The sequence below is a fragment of the Archocentrus centrarchus genome, chromosome 18 (assembly GCF_007364275.1).
Source record: "Archocentrus centrarchus isolate MPI-CPG fArcCen1 chromosome 18, fArcCen1, whole genome shotgun sequence".
Classification (NCBI taxonomy): Eukaryota; Metazoa; Chordata; class Actinopteri; order Cichliformes; family Cichlidae; genus Archocentrus; species Archocentrus centrarchus.
The window spans coordinates 18,992,059-19,012,330 of record NC_044363.1 but is presented as its reverse complement, the minus strand read 5'-3'; the positions used below and the strand labels follow the sequence as shown (position 1 = coordinate 19,012,330).

The 20,272-nt window shown below is 44.1% G+C and overlaps 2 protein-coding genes and 1 pseudogene across 2 annotated transcripts in view; 1 reads left to right on the top strand and 2 right to left on the bottom strand.

The window, feature by feature from the left end:
- LOC115797067 (protein mono-ADP-ribosyltransferase PARP14-like) overlaps window positions 1-14,071 on the bottom strand; it is a 46,185-nt pseudogene extending 32,114 nt beyond the window's left edge.
- A 1,235-nt stretch (window positions 14,072-15,306) lies between these two features.
- On the top strand, window positions 15,307-18,730 carry LOC115797066 (coagulation factor XIII A chain-like). Its single transcript, XM_030753545.1, is given in 9 exon segments — window positions 15,307-15,334; window positions 15,532-15,670; window positions 16,049-16,152; window positions 16,329-16,417; window positions 16,563-16,640; window positions 16,642-16,717; window positions 17,481-17,641; window positions 17,861-17,997; window positions 18,183-18,730. Coding segments are annotated over 9 exon segments (954 nt in total). The 3' UTR covers window positions 18,325-18,730.
- Window positions 18,731-19,132: 402 nt separating this feature from the next.
- LOC115797311 (protein mono-ADP-ribosyltransferase PARP14-like) overlaps window positions 19,133-20,272 on the bottom strand; it is a 38,493-nt gene continuing 37,353 nt past the window's right edge. Inside the window, exon 12 of the mRNA XM_030753857.1 lies at window positions 19,133-19,727. Within this exon, the coding sequence (XP_030609717.1) occupies window positions 19,441-19,727 (287 nt within the window). The 3' untranslated portion in view covers window positions 19,133-19,440. The remainder of the gene's footprint in view (window positions 19,728-20,272) is intronic.

Here is a 20,272-nt window from a genome sequence, read left to right as displayed (position 1 = left end):
GGGAGGGGCCTGAAGTGGACACACAACCTCTTGGTTTCCGCCCTATTAGCCCATTCCCACAGCCTGGTCGGCCACCGCAGTCATCCCCTTACCATCGGCCATGGGAGAGAGGGCCCTCGCAGGCACCTCAGGAGGCAGTCAGTCAGTATGGGTTGCCTATGGTTCCCGAGAGCAGACAAAAATCCCATCCTGATCATCCTGCAACTAGTTATGCTCAAGAGTGAGCCCTCAGTCATTCCTCCTAAACAGGGAAGGTCGACCGTCTTACATACCTGCTACTGGCGGAACCTCTGCAACACAGCATCAGTGTTCACCTCAGCTCCATGATCCTCCAGGCCCGGTTAATCAATCCTACCCGCCACATCCCAACGGGCCACAATCCGAAAGTATAGACAGGGACCAGCTACTATCTGAGTTTATGGGAAGGATGTTGAGTGAGTTGCAGATCGTGAAAGACCAGGTAGCATCCCTGACACCCAGTAAGCCCCCACCATCAGTGAGCCAACAAAGAGCCTTCCCCTCTTCTCATGACCCCTCTTCTGTTGTATATCCGACCTCCTCCTTCACTCTTCAGTCGGAGAGGCCTCCCTTTGCCTCACATGCTGGTGAACCCACTCACTCCGGGCACCAGCAACCACAGATAGGTCCACCCAAACTGGAGTATATGCCCCTACAGAGGCCTCAGCCTCACAGACCTCACTACGAAGCTTCCAGGCAGTCCAAAACGGTCCCGGCTGTTAGAGAATATACCTACCGTGGTCCTACACCCACAATACCAGACTTTGTGTCTAAGGATCCGAGTGAGTTCATGAGACTGAAGATAGCTCTGGATAATCTGCTACCACCTGATGCTACAGAGCTATTCCGATATCAGATTCTAATGGATCACCTGAAGTTGGAAGAAGCCCGCCTTATCGCAGATTCCTACCTCAACTCTCTGTTCCCCTACACCGACACCATGGCAGCTTTGAATGAGAGGTATGGCCAGCCACATAAACTGGCTCTCATGAAGATTGCGGAGGTGATGGATTCACCGAGTATTCGACGAGGAGATACTGGAGCATTTGAGAGATTCGCCTTACAGATCAGGTCCCTCGTTGGCATGCTTAACACTCTTGGCCCACAAGGGGAAGCGGAGCTACGATGCGGGTCGCATGTAGAGCGACTTCTGAGCAAGTTGCCAGGTGAGATGAGGTCGGAGTTTCGCAGACAGATGGGTCGCCAACGTGGAACAATGTATACCCTGTTTGACCTCTCGGAATGGCTCCAGTATGAAGCCTGGTGTCAGAGCTCAGAGATACCCCCTACGGAGAAACGAGGACAGGGACGAGATAGGAAGTGGGAACACAAGCCACCAACCCGTTCAACTACCATTCTGCATGGAGTGGAGGAATCAGGGGGAAATCAAGCTCCTAAGCCAGCCTCCTCGTACCTGAATCAGCCAGCCAACAAGAAAGTCTCATCTAAGGCCTTTTGTCCCTACTGCAACAAAGAGGATCACTACCTCAGCCAATGCACCACCTTTAAGGCATTCAGTAAGGATCAGATGTCTGAGTGGATCCAGACGCATCATCGCTGTTGGCGCTGCGGACGTAAGCATCAGGCAGCCCAGTGCACACTGAAGAAACCCTGCAGTATCTGTAAGGGCCGTCACCTTCAGATCCTACATGAGGTTAACTCTAAGAGTGCTCGGGAGGATTCCTGCCTGATAAGCTCAGCGACCGATGTCTTATATCTGGACAAGCCCAACGAGTACAGATGAGTCCTCCTCAAGGTTGTCAGAGTCCTGCTCCATCACGAAGGAAAGAGTCTTGACACTTATGCCGTGCTGGATGATGGGTCAGAATGTACCATCCTTCTCTCCAGTGCTGCCCTGACCCTTGGTATTCAAGGTACTGATGAAAGCTTAGCCCTAAGAACGATTCGCCAAGATGTCCAAACCATTAGTGGCTCCTCTGTATCCTTCCAGATATCCCCTGTATCCCGGCCGCATACAACCTTCCAGATTACTGCAGCCTTTACAGCTAACGGTCTTGGGCTGACTGACCACTCCTACCCAGCCACCGTTCTAGCTAAGTATAAGCACCTCAAAGGACTTCCTCTGCAGCCATTTGAACGGGTCCATCCTTTATTGCTCATTGGGGCAGACCACACCCACCTCATAACACCTACTGCACCAGTTCGTCTTGGACCACCTGGGGGTCCAGCAGCCATTAAGACTCGGCTGGGATGGGTGCTACAAGGACCAACTCAGCTTGTGCAAAGACAGCTGTCACCACAACAGTGCCTTTTCCTCTCCCTCAGCCCTGCAGAGCTCGAACTTAAGAAGAACGTGGAAAGGTTGTGGCAGCTTGATGTCTTACCCTATCGTAGTGAGAAGCTGGCCACCAGATCCCGAGAGGATCAAGAAGCCCTTAACCTCCTAGAGGCCAAGACGACCAGGATTGAGGTGAATGGGATCTTTCGCTATGCCACACCATTGCTGCGGAAGAAGGACTTTCCTTGCTTCCAGGCCCCGGAAGAAGCGGTGATGCCCGGTCTTAGGAGCATGGAAAGACGCCTGGCCAAAGATCCTGTCAAGGCAGCCACATACAATGCTGAGATTGATAAGTTAGTGGTCACAGGCGCGGTAACCAAGCTTCCCTCAGACACCACATCGACTGGAGAACGTTGGTACATCCCTCATCATATGGTCAACCACAATGGCAAAGACCGCATTGTGTTTAACTGTTCCTTCCAGTACGGTGGCCTCAACCTCAATGAATGGTTACTGCCTGGTCCCACCTTGAGTCCCTCTCTCCTGGGTGTACTCCTTCGGTTTAGGGAGCACAACATCGCCATCAGTGGAGACATACGTGGTATGTTTCACCAGGTGCTACTCTTGCCGGAAGACAAGCCTCTTTTACGGTTCCTGTGGCGCCACATGAATAGAGAAGAAACCCCGGCGGTGTACGAGTGGCAAGTACTGCCATTTGGGACCACTTGCAGTCCTTGTTGCGCATCCTTTGCTCTCCAGAAGCACGCTTTGTCACACAGTCGGCCTGAGGAGGATGTGAGATTCTCGGTGGAGAGGTGCACTTATGTGGACAACTGTCTACAGAGCTTTCCCTCAGCTACAGAAGCCCGTCATCTCCTTGATAAACTAAGAGATCTCCTAGCATCTGGCGGGTTTGATATCAGGCAGTGGGCCAGCAACCAACCTGAGGTCATTAGCCATCTTCCACCAGAGGCTAAGTCCCCTAAGTTGGAACTGTGGCTCTCCCACGACAAACCAGAGGCCACGGAATCCACCCTGGGTCTGAGCTGGTGTTGCGACACTGACCACCTAGGCTTCAAGGGCCGAAGGGCGACTTATGGTGCCCCTACAATGAGGAATATATACCGGGTTTTGGCCATGCAGTATGACCCCCTGGGGATCATCCTTCCTTTCACCACCCAGGCAAAGGTGATCGTCCAGCAGCTGTGGGACAAACAGAGGGAGTGGGATGACCCTGCACTCCCTGATCACCTTCTCCAAGCATGGAAGGTTTGGGAAGCTGAACTTCAGTACTTGCCACAGATGAAATTACCTAGGTGCTACACCCCAAGTACAATGGATCATCCGGAGGTGATCCACGAGATTCATGTCTTCTCAGATGCCTCTGAGAAGGCTTATGGTTCGGTAGCCTACCTGCGTTCAGTTGATCTGGCAGGCCAAGTGCACCTGTCCTTTCTTCTGGCCAGATCCCGGGTAGCCCCGCGGAAGCAGCATTCTGTGCCCCGCCTGGAACTCTATGCAGCTTTAACCGGAGCTCAGCTGGCAAAGGTGCTCATGAAGGAGCTCACCATAGCAATTCAAGAGGTCACCTACTGGACAGATTCCACCACAGTCCTACACTGGTTGAACTCAGAATCCTGCCACTTCAAGGTATTTGTGGGCACCAGAGTGGCTGAGATTCAGGAACTGACCAATTTGAAGGCATGGCGATATGTGGACTCAGCCAGAAACCCGGCTGATGACCTCACCAGAGGTAAGAGCCTGAGAGACTTACTTGGAGCCAGCCGCTGGACACAGGGCCCACAGTTCCTCCTACAGCCTCCCAGTGAATGGCCATTGAGTCCCTCTGAACCCGCCGGCAATTATGAGGCAGAGCTAAGGAAACCCGCCTTCTGTGGAGTGATAACCTCACCACCTCCTGGGACTGATGGAAGTAAGCACCGCAGTTGGCAGGACTTAGTAGAAGCAATAGCGGAGGAGCTCCACGGGGCCGCAGGTCTGACAGGACAGCCTCCAGCTAATACCTACAAAGAAGCTGAGATCCTGGCTATGAGGCGAGTCCAGATTGACAGTTTCCCAGAGGATTATCAGCTCCTAAAGACAGGTAAACCCATTCCACATACCAGCCGATTATTGTGCCTCTCTCCTGAGTTTGACAACTCCAGCCTACTTATCCGTGTTGGAGGCCGGTTGAGACGGAGTGAAGACCTTGATCGGGATACCGTACACCCCGTTGTCTTGGACTCCAACCACCCGAACACTAGACTCCTTATAAAGGACTATGACTGCCAACTTGGTCATCCTGGACCTGAGAGAGTGTTTGCAGAGCTCCGCCGAAAGGTATGGATCCTAAGAGGCAGGGAGGCGGTACGCAGACACCAAAGAACTTGCCTGGAATGTTGCAAATGGAGATCCAAACCAGCCTGCCAGAAGATGGTAGATCTTCCACCTCCACGCCTCAGGCTGTTCAAACCAGCATTTCACTCTACCGGCATAGATTGTTTTGGTCCCTTCATCGTCAAAGTAGGACGCCGTAATGAAAAGAGATGGGGTCTCTTGTTTAAATGTTTGACCACTAGGGCCGTGCATCTGGAGGTACTAGCGGGAATGGACAGTGATGCTTTCCTAATGGCCCTTCGATGATTCATTGCCCGCCGTGGGAAACCTGCGGAACTGTACTCAGACCAAGGGACCAACTTCCGAGGTGGAGACACTGAACTCAGAGAGGCTTTCAATCAGCTCAGTCCGGAACTACAACAGCGCCTGGCTAAGCAACAGATCAGCTTTCATTACAACCCTCCTGCAGCACTACATTTTGGTGGGGTATGGGAGCGGGAGATCCGTTCAGCTAAGACGGCACTTTATACCACCCTCGGTTCAGAGGCGGTCACTGAAGAAGTCCTAAGGACAGTCCTCATCGAAATTGAGGCCATCCTCAATTCTAAACCCCTCGGATATGTCTCGGCAGACATAGCAGACCTTGATCCTGTGACCCCCAACTGCTTGTTGATGGGGCGGCCTGATGGCTCACTTCCCCAGGTTGTGTACCCCAAGTCCGAGCTCCTGAGTAAGAGACGCTGGAAACACACACAAGTGCTGGCAGACAGATTCTGGGCGGCCTTTGTAAGAACCTACTTGCTTGGACTGCAAACCAGAGGGAAGTGGCAAAGTCCCACGCAAGACATCAGAGTAGGAATGGTTGTGATGCTGGTTGACCCCCAGTTACCTCGATCATTGTGGCAGATTGGGAGAGTGGTCAATGTATTTCCAGGGCCGGATGGACGAGTCAGAACAGTGGAGGTACAGATAAAGGACCGCGTGTACACCAGACCTATCACCCGCTTAGTAGTGCTCCCAGAGATAACGGATCAAGAGGACCACCCCGACAAGAAAGATGGACAGTAAGTCGGCCTTTCCAGGGAGCAAATTTGGACACAAATTTGGGGGCGGCAATGTTGGAAAGACCGACCTACTGGGCATGCGCCAAGTAGCAGTATAGCAGCAACGTAGCAGTAAGATCGGCAGTGGATGGCGAGTGCTGGAGTGGACTATGAGGGAAAACCTTAATGTGTGTAGTGTGCGTCATTGCTGAGGATGTGAGTGATCATTTAACTGCCTTTTTCTTTATTGTGTGTCGTACTTACGAGTAGCCTGAGTTGTAGGTGACGTAGTGTGATAAACTTACAGTTAAGTCCGATCTGTGATGAGCAGGAACAATGTTCCCTTTGTATTCCAATACAATTTCTCCCAGTGTAAACTGTGGGAAGACTTCACCCTTCAGCTCACATCCATGTTAGAATGTTTACCTTGCTTGTGCCATGCATGTTATGGTGATACTAGTTGTAAGCTAGCGGTTGGCTTGCCGACCCATTTGCCGAGGGGCATGTAGCGACATGTCTCCATGTTATGAGCCATTGTAGCCACTAGATGGTAGTGTTGCATTACATTTGAATGTGAATTCCCTAATACCTGTAGAACTGTAGTGAAGTAGGAGAAATAGGTAGAATAGTGCAACTTCCTGACCTGTTGTCAGATGTTTAGTAAGTTGATGATGTTTATTCAGATTTATCTGTTTATTGAGTTTATTAATGTAAATATTATTTCTTTATTAATCTTTTTCAGACCACACATACTATCACGCATGCCTACTGATGTTACTGTGCTGTTCAGATGCCAAAGCCTGATTAAAGTACACAACTGCATGTGATGGGCTGCTGAGTGTTCTGATCGACACACCGGGAAGACACCCAATATCACCTATACAGTCCTTTCTGCTAGCGCTATCTAACACATCGGTCAGCACTTTAGTGACATTTAAGCTGCCTGACTCCCCAAAAATGACAAAACAAAAAGTGGAAAACAGGGATTTTCCAATCAGGTGGGAGGCAAAAGACCTGAACGCTGACATTGGAGGTAAACCATCTGTCTCTTTTCCTCACTCGCGATGCGGGGAAAAGAGCGGATTGGTGGGGCAGATACGTGAGAAGATGAAGAGGGAGACCTGCACAGGTGAGCTGACAGTGCATCACTGCGTCACACAGCAGGAAACGGTGCGCAGCAAAGTCCTGAACACAGAACGCGTCATAAACACCAAAACACAGACAGTGAACTTTATAAGAGGTTTAAATCACGGCTGTTTCAGTCTTTTCTGGAGTAAATAGCTTCTGAATTTGGTGACGTGCCTCATTACACAGGTGCAATTATCTGCCTGAGGAAATCTGTCAGTTCATAGAAAGTGAAGGAAACGGCACCAAACAATCGCACAACCAAACCACAATAGTGTGATTATCACCAGATTGTGGTTATAGTGATCGTTCTGGTGGCTACAGCTGATGTAAGGAAAAAATAGCAGCTGACATTCTCAGCACAGCCAGTAAAACCACACAGAACAATGGAGGCATGGACCTTAGGGACACCAAACGTGCGCATTGTGAACTTTCCCTGCTGTGGTAGATTGTAAATTGCAGTGAAATAATAGAGGCGCAAGCAGCGATAAAAGCAGCGATCTAGCCGGTGAGGAGTCCGCGGGGTGCTCCTGTTTGCTAAATGCAGAGACAGCAGAGCTCCGAAAGTGAAGGTGAAATCCGGAGCAGCGCCTTGTGACCGACTGCTAGCTACAACACTGCGCGCACACCCACACACACACACACACACACACACACACACCATCCGCATCCTGTCAACATTTACTGTGTTCATGTGTGCAGATCACTTATTCATGGACTTATAAAATACGAGACTTCTATGACATAACTTACCGACTGTCTTTAGACGGGGACAGGAGGAGGGGAGGTGAAGGAGCGCACCTCCCCTCCTCAATAACATCTGTTATTGATCAATAACATCTGTAATTGATCATGTCATATGCAGCTGTTAAATACAGAAAATGCAACTAGAGAAATATTTTCCCACATCATTTTGGCGCCCCCTCTTGTGCGGCGCCCCTATGCATTGCATATAGTGCATACCCCCTTTTTGCGCCACTGCCACTGCGTTTAGAAACTCTGACTTAAACAAAATGGACTTTTGTTCTAGTCTCAGCACTGAGAATCTTGCGAACTGTTTTACATCTACATGCACTGCTATTTTAGACCGTATTGCCCCTTTTACAAATAAACATTTTAAACCTTCCTGTCAACCCTGGCTGGATGAGAAAACTCGCACTCTCAGACAGCAGTGCAGACGTGTTGAGAGAAGATGGAAAAAGGATAAGCTCCATATCTCCTTAGAAATACTGCATGAATGCTTGTTGATATATCAGAAAGCAGTGAAATATGCAAAGTTAGTCTATTTCTCTAATATTGTTTCAATTAATAGCCAAAGGCCTTACTTTCTTTTTAATGCTTTTAACTCACTAGCTAACCCTCGCAGCAATGCAAACCAAGCAGTAATTTGCCCTGCTTTGTGTGAGAGTTTTAAGAAGTTTTTTGTGGAAAAAATTTCTGCTTTTAGACCTGTATTACTTAAGGCTGGAACCTACCCATCTGCATCTCTATCTAGCAGAGGGGTTTTTGAGCAGTTTGAACCTGTCAGTCCGTCCACACTAAAGGAAATCATATGAGGCCTGTAAATTCTCCCACAGACTGTGCTCCTTCTTGCCTTCCTAAAGAGGCTTTTGATTCGGTGGGTCAAACCATTCTCATATTGATTAATAGCTCTCTCGCATCTGGCTGTGTTCCATCTCTTTAAGCATGCTGTTGTACAGCATCTAATTAAAAAGAGAAATTTCAACCCCACTGTTCTTGCAAACTACAGACCAATATCTAAATTGCCGTTTTTATCTAAGATGATTGAAAAAGTTGTTTTTAAGTAACTTCAGGCATTTTTAAGCCTACATGACATGTGGGAAAAGTTCCAGTCTGGTTTTAGATCATGTCACAGCACAGAGACTGCACTTTTGAGAGTTTTTAATGATTTGCTTTTAGCAGTTGACTCTGGTAGTCCTGCAATTTTAGTGCTTTTAGACTTGTCAGGTGCCTTTGACATAGTGGACCACGAGATCCTTCTATCACGTCTGGATCTTGAAATTGGTATCAAAGGCACCGCTCTGACCTGGTTCCGATCTTATCTCACTAATAGAAGTTTTTCAGTTCACTTAGGAGATTGTTTTTCTTCAGCAGCACATCCCTCAAGGGTCCATTCTAGGTCCAATTCTTTTTTCTCTGTATATGTTACCTCTGGGAGCTATTTTTAGGAAATAGAATATTTCCTTTCATTGCTTTGCCGATGAGATCCAGGTGTATATGCCCATCAGGTTGAACAGCAGTGATCCATGGGAGCCCTTGATGAGCTGTCTCAGTGACATTAAATCCTGGATGGAAAACAACTTCTTGAATTTAAATGATAACAAGACCAAGATTATATGTTTTGGTAAACTCGATCCCGTAAGTAACTCCTCCAGCATTCCAAGTCAGTTAGCTCCTCACTACCATGATGCAGTAAAAAATCTGGGTGTTATTTTTGATGACTGTTTTAAAATGGAAAAACAAATAAGTGCTGTTACTAAAAGTAGTTTTTATCAGCTCTGAGTCATTGCTAAAGTAAAACCCTATCTTCTGTATAAGGACCTGGAAAAAGTCATTCATGGTTTTGTTACTTTATGCCTGGACTACTGTAACTCCTTGTACTATGGCATAGATCAGTTATCGGTGCGCACCTGCAAATGGTCCAAAATGCAGAAACTCGTCTTTTAACTGGTACAACAAAACATGAACATATTACTCCGGTTTTATCATCCCTTCACTGGCTTTCCTGTCCGTTTTAGAATAGATTTTAAGATTTTATTGCTCACTTTTAAAGCTCTAAATGGACTAGCACCTTCGTATCTGTCCGAGCTACACCATGAACACATGCCTCTAAGGGCTCTGAGGTCATCTAATCAACTACTCCTACAAAGACCAAAAACTAGGCTGAAACTGAGAGGTGATTGAGCATTTGCAGCTGCAGCACCAAGCCTTTGGAATAATCTTCCTTTCCATATTCGCTCAGCCCAGACAGTAGAGTCGTTTAAATCCTTATCAAAGACACATCTCTTTTCCTTAGCATTTGGCTGCAATGTAACATCCTATTAGATGATTGCTGACCTCTGATTGTGTTGTTTTAATTAATTAATTTATTATTGCCTTTTTACCCTGTTTATCTATATGTGCAGCACTTCGGTCAACCTTTGTTGTTTTTAAATGTGCTATATAAATAAATTAGGGGTGGGACTTTAACGCGTTAATTTCAATTAATTAATTATGGGGAAATTAACGCGTTAAAAATTTTAACGCATTTTAATCGCACTTTGCACCGTGGAACGTTTCTCAGTGCACGAGTTCCCGGCATACAGATTATATCGACGCACAATGTCCAAATTAGGGGCAGCATCCTTCGAAGGACCCGGCCCACGTCTTTCGCAGCCCACGAACACCACAAAGGCCGGAAGTGAGCAGCTAGCCTTCATATCAGCGTCACCTGCCCTCACCTCTGCGTAGCTCATGTCGCCTAGCAACCGTGAGTGCGAAGCACAGCTGTGTAAAGCAGCTGTTTAAATGGAGAACGAACTTTTTCTCCTTTTTGTGGTTTAATTTTAAGTCTTTATTCAAAATAAGCTGTTAAAACAAGCATGACACATTTCAACATCAAGGAATACAGCTGAGAGAATGATTAATTTCCAACTATAACAAGTGAGACATTAATGTTGAATAAAACTATCCAGTTATGATGCTTAACTTTAATTTCAGGTGTTTGCTTATCACAGGAGCACTTTGGCCCTTCGTTGGTCTGTGTAGTAGACTGGTGGGAAAATAAACAACATTTTGAAGTTTAAGCTCATGTATATTGATTCACTCATCAACTAAACTTAAATTAATATTTCTCATGTCAAATATTGAAATGCGATTAAAATGCGATTAATTTCGATTAATTAATTACAAAGCTTGTAATTAATTCGATTAATTTTTTTAATCGAGTCCCACCCCTAAAATAAATGTGACTTGACTTAACTTGAAATCTTTCTAGGGTACTCTGAACTTGCTAGCAACACTGCATGCATTCTTTACTTCTGTCATGGCCTGAACATACCTGTGTGTCATCATCTCATTTGGGCTGCAGCTTCGTAGCCCTTTGAGACCTATAATCGAACAAGTCCGCCAGACCATATCATTACAGTTATACATGCTGTAATATTTCAACTCACTATACATCAATAGAACCTTCAGAACCCTAATTATAATAATATGTATGAAGGTAATCACAGTAACTACATAAGGTAGCTAAAGAGTACACTAACCTACAAAGAAATTGAAAACCATTTTCAATATTAACCATATTATGTTAGATGCATTAATGCGTTTTGCTGTTAGCCTTTTTCTACGCAATTTTTGCAAACCCATTAGAGGAAGGATATAGCGCTCTGGGACATGTTGAATGCATTATCTGTAAGTGTAAATCCTCTGGTTTTATATGCAAAAAGACTTATTGCTTTATTGTATGTTGTTGCAATTTTACCGGCATTTAAAAGCAGTTGACAGTCGGAAACGCAGGCGCTCTGACAGGTCACAACAAAAGATTGACCTTCAGTCATTGCCTGGTTCTTGAACTACCGTAACCACATTAATAAAGTAGGCTCTTGTGTTTCATATCAGCACAACTCTTTGTGAGAAGGAGTTTGCACTTACCTGTGTCTTCCCTCTGCACAGCAACCCCTGACACACTCTTGAGAGTGAGTACTGTGAGGAAGAGAGCGGAGTTGCTGTGGGCCTACCTGTTCTGGGAACCTAAACCTGGAAACTCCTTTGTTTCAAGCCAACTAATACAGTGTTGTAAATAAACTTGTGAACTTTTATGAGAAGCCTGTGTCTTGAGTCCCACCAGCTCTACAGACCTTGTGACAACTTTGGTTTCACTGGAATCCATCCAATACTTCTGGATCAGTCTTAATAAATAACAACAATACTAAGACACCACATGCCAGACTTTCAGCTTAAACTCAGTTTTGTGTTGCAGTTGGATGGTGTGAAATCAGACCCTGCATCCAACAATTATATTTCTTAGTCTTGCTTCCTGTCTACAGTAACTCATCAGTACACACAACCCCATTCCTATTTCCAAATGTGTCCACATACATTTATGAGAAATGGCACTTCATAAGTTAAAAGATGATCCCCTTTGAATTTTTATTGGCTGGGGATCATAAATTCCTCATGGCCAGTTGAAATGACTGGCAGTATACCGGTTCACCTCTGTTTCCTGCCAGACTAATAATATATAATAACTTATCTTCGTTACAGTCTAATAATCTGATTCCTGACTGCGGTCCATCACCTGTTTTGCATCACCTGCTTGTCTACCTTGTTCCTGTTTTGCATTTTGTCATCCACCACGCCTGTTCTTGCTGAATTTGCCTGGTGTACACTTGCACAAAATGTGAATTTACAGCCATTTTAGATAATAGATCTAAAATACAAGCTAGGAGTAAGTTTCACAGCCACAGTTAAAATTAAAATGTTAACTAATGAAGCCATCAACTGAAAATGTAAGTAACTGACAAATAATTACTTATCTTGTGGGACTATGACCATCTGTGTTAGTAAGTATTTATCTAAATGGCCTACCAGAAAGCTTGGATCTTCAAAGATTAGCATTCACACAGGAATCGCTCTTTCTGTTCAGATATTCATGAACATACTGTTTGCCTATGCCATCCAAAAGAGCCACCATACGAGCTTCCTGCTCACTAGGACTTCCTGTGTTTGCATGCATCCACAGGTTCACCTACCAACATCAAAAGTTTGGAAGTTGGTTGTGTTCACGACAACATCTGTAGTCTCATTAGTGATGTCACCAAACACCACATGTAGCTTAACCCCGCTTCCCACTGTCATGGTGATGTCATCTAGGTCACTGGTGAGAGACCTGAAGATTGCTAAGAGGAAGAACACCACACTTTAGATATTTGTATGATATTTAATCTAATGACTGAGGGTGCTAATAAAGTCAGTAAAATATGGTACTGGCCAAATGCTTTGTAACTCCTCACTATGTGTAAATATTGTGTAATAAAAGCCATCTGAGTAGTGCTAGTTTACCTTGGCCTCCCTGGTTCATATTTAGGCTGAGCTGTGTGTAGACATCATGGTAGCACTGCAGATAAAAAACAAAAAAACAAAAAAAAAACAGAATAACACAAAAAAATAACTGATGCATGCATGTTACAGATCAGATAAAGAATTTATATGAAGTGACACTGACCTCCTCAGAATCAGGATAGCCAGGTTTAATGATGATGTGGATGTTTGTAAGAGACCCAGTGGATGCAGATGATCCAAACTGGTGAATGACATCAGTCAGCACTTGAATGGCTTCTCTCAGCAGGTAATTTAAAACAATTCCTGGTCCAATAATTGGAAATGCAACTGAAGTCAAATTCCACTGCACGCAGAGCTCCAAACACTTCTTCAACCCACTGCCAAGAGCCTGCAAATAAAAAATTACATATTTTTAACTTAAGTAACTTTTTGTATTTATATGAAGAACTTAACCTTGAGGCACCACAAAAAAGGGAGATGTAGTTTTATAAGTCTTCATTTGCAGTTTGTGCTTCACTGCTTTCACTTGTTGAAATATTTGATCTTTTTTGTCTGTGCTATTATTTTTGCAGGTAGATAAACCACAAATCAAATTTTTTCCTTCACAGAAGTGTTTCCCGTTGAATGTATTTAATTTTACCTGCACACTCTGTCCTCTCACTCCATCCCAAGGCAAGCACTCAATGAAGGAAATCTTGGAGCAGCCCAGAGATGGAGGTGCATCAACCAGATGAACATCACCAGGGGCGAGGGCACAATTCGTTATGACTGAATCAAACTTTGACTTTAAAGTGTAGCCAGCTTTACTCAACAGACACTTGCCAATATTTGTAGAATTCAGCTGCTTGTTGAGCATGGGGACCACCAAAACATCCACCTGTGGAAATAAGATTGATTAACATGAATGTTGCTGTTTTGTTTTGGGATTATGCGAAATGGAAGAGAATGGAAATGATCAAACCTGTTCATTTTCCAAACTGCTGAGCTTGATCTTCAGGTTTGTTTTGTTGACCGCAGAGCTTCCAACAGTGCTGTACATGCTACTGTAGATCAGAGAACGAGGTGTGTCGCTGAGCCTGCTGGTGCTTCGTGGTATATTATACACATTTGAGGACATCACAGCTTGCTTTTCTTGGATAATGACGCAACAGGAGCTCTCTACCAGCTCTTTACTCACTTTACCATCTGCCTGGAAGTATTGCTGAGCCCCTGGTCCATCTAGAGTCAAAGTGTCTACTGTCATACTAGTAAGAGTTGATGTTAGGGTCTCCTTGGCTTGTGTTTTCCTCATTCTTGGCTTTCATCAGGATTTCTTTCACCCTGCCAAGATCTACAACACCCTGCAGCTGTACAGTCTCCACTTTAAAGTCTCTCATCACTGCTGCCTCAGCCTCATTCAGAGCATCAGAGGACAAACTGGACAGAACCGGATCTGAACCCACCTCAAGGCAAACAGGGTTTCTGAGGCCCTGCTGGAAGCGAGTTTGGTATTTGGAGATGGCAGCGCTGGTTGTAATGAATGTTAGAAAATATGTGGGGAACTGTACTCTCTTCCCCTTTATGTTCTTAATCAATTCATCAAGTTTTGCAGCTCCTGACTGGACCTCTTTGTCAGGGCCTTCTAAAATGATTATGGCACTACCTCTGTTGATTTTAACCTCTGCATAATAAACACACATTTCTCGATTGAACTCTTCTTCTACTAGTTTGAACTGCTTCTCCACAATTGGCAATTCCTTTGTGGTGGGTAGACTCTTTTCAAGAACTGCAATCTTCTCCTTCATGGCAACAGCCTCTTCCACAACCACAGCATAGCCACTCTCTGTGTAAACTTTGATATCATCTGTTTAACCCATGTGTGTGTTATGCCTATTGAAACCTGCGTTGTGTTCTGGCGTGAAATGATGAGGCAGGAGACAGAACTGGATCTCTGGTCCATTTAGTGACAGCACATTGTAACACAGGAATACAAAAGCCCATGAGCCGTGTGTTTAGTGCAATCTGCCAGACCTGGCTCTCCTCCGGCCATGTTGGAAAGCTCTGTGACCGGAGCACACGCGCACGTGCCTACGTCATCACGCGGTGCATGTACACACACACAGACTCAAAAAACACAGGCAGGAGGTTATAACCCAAAGTAAACATATAACAGAGAAGAGGGATTTTGGTGAATATTCATAAGATTTTTTACACACCGCTACATCTGTCTTAAAGGAGGGGTCCTGCAGTACCATTTTTACCTGTTTTGGCTCGAGCATATGTTGGCAGACATAGCTCTCAGGAAACTGGATGAAGACCTGATGCACCTGGTGCTCCCATTTCTCTGCAGCACCACCAAAACCTCCTTCTGGCCCCTTGTCAATCTCCCCTCTAACCAAAGCTTCTTCTTCATCAATATTTAACTCCACTGTGCAGCCAATTGCAGACAGCTGTTTTTCCAAAAATGTGTATGACAACATCAAACAAAAGGAGAAAACTATGGGAAACATTGTTTCAGTGACTGAAGGTAATACCACCAATCTGTTACAAAAGTTTGGTGCTTCAGAAAGAGAGTCCGTTCAGCAATGATTGATGTCACAGTGGTTGCATCCACCTTTTACATACGTCTCCTTTCACTGTGTGCCAGTTTGAAACCTCACTTTTTAGCTCTTGCCTCCTGCCCTTGTTTTTCATTTGACTGTAAGTTCTGCCTCCGTGTTTCAGTCCTGCGCTGCTTGGGCATCCCGTCCCAGGTCGTCACCAACTACTACTCAGCTCATGACAATGATGGAAACCCGAAGACCGACATAATCCTGGATGAAAATGGCAGGATCGATCGAAACAGAACCAGGGACTCTATCTGGTACTAAAATATGCATTTACTGCTTCATTAAACAAAAATCCTGACATTTGTGTTTTGGCTTGTCTTGGCCTACATGAGAGTTTGCATGTTCTCTCTGGGTACTCCAGTTTCATCCCACAGTCTAAAGGCATGCAGTTAGTGAGGTCAGGTCAATTGGTGATTGTAAATTGTCCATAGGTGTGAATGGTTGTTTGTCTCTCTGTGTTAGCCCTGCGACAGACTGGAGACCTGTACAGGATGTAGCCTGCCTCTCACCCTATGACAGCTGGGATAAGCTCCAGCGCTCCTGTGACACAAGAAAGGATAAGCGGAAGTGGATGGATGGATGGATGGATGGATGGATGGATTTTAAAGTTACCCTTGTTTTTTTCTTTTCAGGAACTATCACTGCTGGAACGAGTGCTACATGTCCAGACCGGACCTCCCTGCTGGCTTTGGAGGCTGGCAAGTTGTGGATGCAACACCACAGGAGACCAGTGATGGTAATTAAATATTAGGGAAAAATTAATAACAGAGGGTTCTGTGCTATTATAAGTTCCTCCCTCAGTCATATCAAATATTCTAGGGTTAGATCAGAACAGTACAAAAGGCATTTGTTTTCTGTCCTTTTAGTCAGATTGGACTGATTATTTCCTTTCTTCATCCATTATCCATAAAGGCATGTACAGATGTGGACCTGCATCAGTCCAGGCCATCAAGCACGGACAGATCTGCTTCCCATTTGATGCTGCCTTTGTGTTTGCCGAGGTGAATATTGGTTCCTGCAAAAGGTTCCTTTCACTTTCTAGATTTACTGACAATGTCACTCACTCATTGCCATGTTTTGTGGACAACAACCAGATTGGAGCCAAAATTTTTTTTCTTAACAATGCCTCTTTCTTTCCGCCTACAGATTAACAGCGATGTGGTTTTTTATTCCCGGAGTAAAGATGGAACAATGGCACCAGTTAAGGTGAACCGGACTCATGTAGGGCCGCCTGGTTTTGACCAAATCTCCAGGAAATGTGACCCGCCGTGACATCACAGATCAATACAAATTCTCTGAAGGTCAGGGACTACATCGAACACAAATGTCAGTGTTTCAGGAAGCAGCAGAACCATTTTGTCTGCTGGAGCCTGAGCTCAGAAAGAACTGTAAATGTAAGAAGAGTAGTTTAAAAATGAACAAACCTGAATAAATGAATGCAGTCACCTTGACATAATGTCATAATGAAAAAAAGAAAAGAAAATGGAAACACTTGAGCAGAAACATGCTGTGTGGCTTCGTTTTTACTATGATGAATTATCTTGCCCTGCCAGTCTCTAAGGCAGTGTTTAAGTCCTTTTATTTTTCATTTGTACCCGAAATGGCAGGTGGTAAATTCAATCAGGAGGAAAGCTCATTGTTGGCACTCTTCAATGCTGTTTGGCACCATATGCTCCAGTATGTGTGCCAGATTAGGCAGTGTGGTTCTTAGGATGTGAATTTGGGTGCTTTTCTTCTGGGAAACAGCTCCATTTGGCATCATTCTGGCTCGGTTTTATCGGCAGTTGGTACTTTGGACTGAAATACTCCCACTGCTTCATTTATCACAACCCCTGGAGGGATTAGATAACCCATTTTCAAATGAGTAAGATGGAAGGCATGGAGATGAAGAGACACAAAAGTCATAAAAGCACTGATTATCAAACTTATAGAGCTATTTCAGTGTCACTTTGAGTTATATTCAGTTATGTCTGTCTTCATGGGAGTTTTTTAGTGTGTGATGTTCTAAATTTGATTTAAAAAATAAACGCACATCAGAGTAGAAATGTTTGTGGTATTTCACAGATGTGAGAGAGCTGGTGGTGGTGGAGTCAAAGAGCTACATGAAGCGTCTGGTGGAACAGGCAAACCTCCACTTTATTGTTACGGGGAAGATCAGAGAGACCGGTCAAATCATCACTGCGATGAAAGTCGTCACCCTGCAGAACCCCAAGCTAATCGTCAGGGTCTGAAATGATTCCTACAAATCTTTCTCCGTGTTTAATTAGTTGGAATCACCTCGCCAGTATGCTTCCTATGTCATATTAAATGCTAAACCTGATTGCACTCAGGCAGTCAGTTTACTTTGGTTTCATTAGTTGTTTGATGCACTAGCAGGGAACCGTTCATCATAAACGAAGGTCAATTTTGGGGGTTTGGCTTACATTTTGATGTGTGTGCTTCAGGTGTCTAGTGGAGGCAAAGTGAATGAAGAGATGATAGTGTCTGTGGAGTTTACGAACCCCTTCAGTTTCAGCCTTGAAGGTGTCTACATTCGCATGGAAGGACCGGGGATGATGACGCCAAAGTCCCAGTATTACAGGTGAGTACAATGTGCATAAAATATTTCCACAGAAAACAGTTTAACCACCTGCCATTACATCTGCTCCAGATAAGAGATTTTATAGCCTCCAGATGGGAGCAGAAGGAAAAAAAAAAAAACAGGTATTGCATAGACTACTGCTTCTTGATTCAGTATTTCTGATGAGTTTGACTGTCTTTTCTCAGTCTGATTACAGGAGGCTCTTCTCTGACCTGGACCGAGTATTTCACCCCAGAGAGGGCTGGCACAAGCAGGGTGATTGCTACTCTGGACTGTCCTGCACTCCGGCAGGTCTACGGCCAGGCATCTGTCACCATCAAGCCCTGAGAACTGCCACATGATCACAGATGACCAGCATTATTTAGCCTCAGTTACTCTTCGACCAAATATGGGCCTATATCATAGTTATGCAACTCCAGTTTTTGAACTATATAGCTTCAGTATTGCAGATATTTTTTAAAGGCTGCAGAGACAATAGCTATTTCAATAGCTAGTTAGCTAGATATCTACGATTTTAAAAATAGATTCAGTAATCTAATGAAACACAAAGAGGATTGACCTTTTTGTGATATACAGATATGTGTATAAGAAGTTATCTTTCTGACCAGAAGTACATTTAAATAGTTCAATTTTAGAGCTAAGCTTATCAGTTTTTGGCCAGTAGGGGGCAGACCTACCCTACCTTACGCTAGCCTTGTAAAGCTGATTTAGTTGTTGACAAAAACTGCCCACTTCACAGGCAACAAGAATGTTCATCATCCCACTGGAGGTATTTTCACATAACTAATGTCTTTAACTCTCATTTTTATACATTTCACATTTTTGGCTCATCTGTCACATGGTTTAATATATTCAGCAGAAATACTTCCTGTCATTTAGCAGAGGACAGGGAGCATACAGAGCCAGGTTTCCTAAAAGTGATTTGTAGTAGCTGCTTGAGTTTGTGTAATAAATCTCTGTGGATATGAATGACCCAACTGTTCTAATATTTTTAATATTCAGCGCTAAACAGCGTTAAACAGGTTTAACTATGTCAATGTCACCACAATTAAATTTCAATTTCACAGTTTCTGTTTGAATATAGTTCATCAACCTCCTCTAATTTTTCTTTGTACAAGAATGGGCCAGTCAATCACACAGTAAATGAATCTTTATTAAGGCCATTTGGTATGTTCTCAAACAAATCATGTGCAATTCAAAGTGCTTTACACTTGGCAAAGTTAAGTTTCTTTTGTGTGCAAAATTTTCTTAATCTTTAATGTAAATTGTGATATAGCTCTCAGACCCTTTACATAAATATCTTCTGAATTTATTATTTTTAACAGTTTTTCTCCACATATTGCCAGTTACTGTAGTTATTAATATAACTTTAATCTTATTCTTTCTGGATTTTCCAGAATCCAATTTTTTCCACAGTGGAAATTCATCACTTTCTCTTTGCTCTCATTGAAATGTGATGAGGTAGTCAGGATAAGCTTGGTTGTCGTGAAACACAATGTACATGTAGGGGTTGTCCGTTCTGTCCACAACGCTGTCATAGCGATCGTGAGGCTGCAGGCTGTTCCGAGGTGGAGGCACCTTCATATCACTTTGGCCCTGAGTGTAGATGCCTGTGAGGACTCGGGCGACAAACATTAACTGAGAACCGTCAGCAGCTGGTCTGGAGTAGGTGGGGTTGGCTGAGTAGCTGGCCTTAACAGCAAAGTAAGTCCCAATACCATATGAGGTTGCTGAGTGTAAGAAGACAAAAGGAAATTAACAATAGGTACTAATAGCTGCACTGTAGTGACTTCCACCATCATATGAAGTGCTTTTCATATCTACAACTTCATGAAGTAAAAAGATTTAATTGGTCAGGCTAAGTCAAATACAGTCATAATAGAAAGAAAGTACACCATCTGTGAGTTTTCACATATCAGGACATAAAAAAATAATCTAGTCATCAGGAATTCTTAAAATTAAGTAAATTCAACCAAAGATGAATAACAGCATGTGAAATATTCCATCATGTCACTGTTTATTTTACATAAACTAAGCCAAAGTGCAGAAGAAGTGTGTGAAAAACTAACTAAACCTCATCATTCAGCAGCTTGTTGAACCACGTTTAGCAGAAATAATTTGAAGAAATCATTTTGTATGTAAATTTTTCAGTGTCTCACATTACTGCGGAGGAGCTTGGAGGGTATGGGGTGTATATAATAATTTCTTAGAAAAGCTCAACACCAGTAATTTGTTTTTAAGCAACAGATGAGCTTGTTGTTTACTATATTAAAGG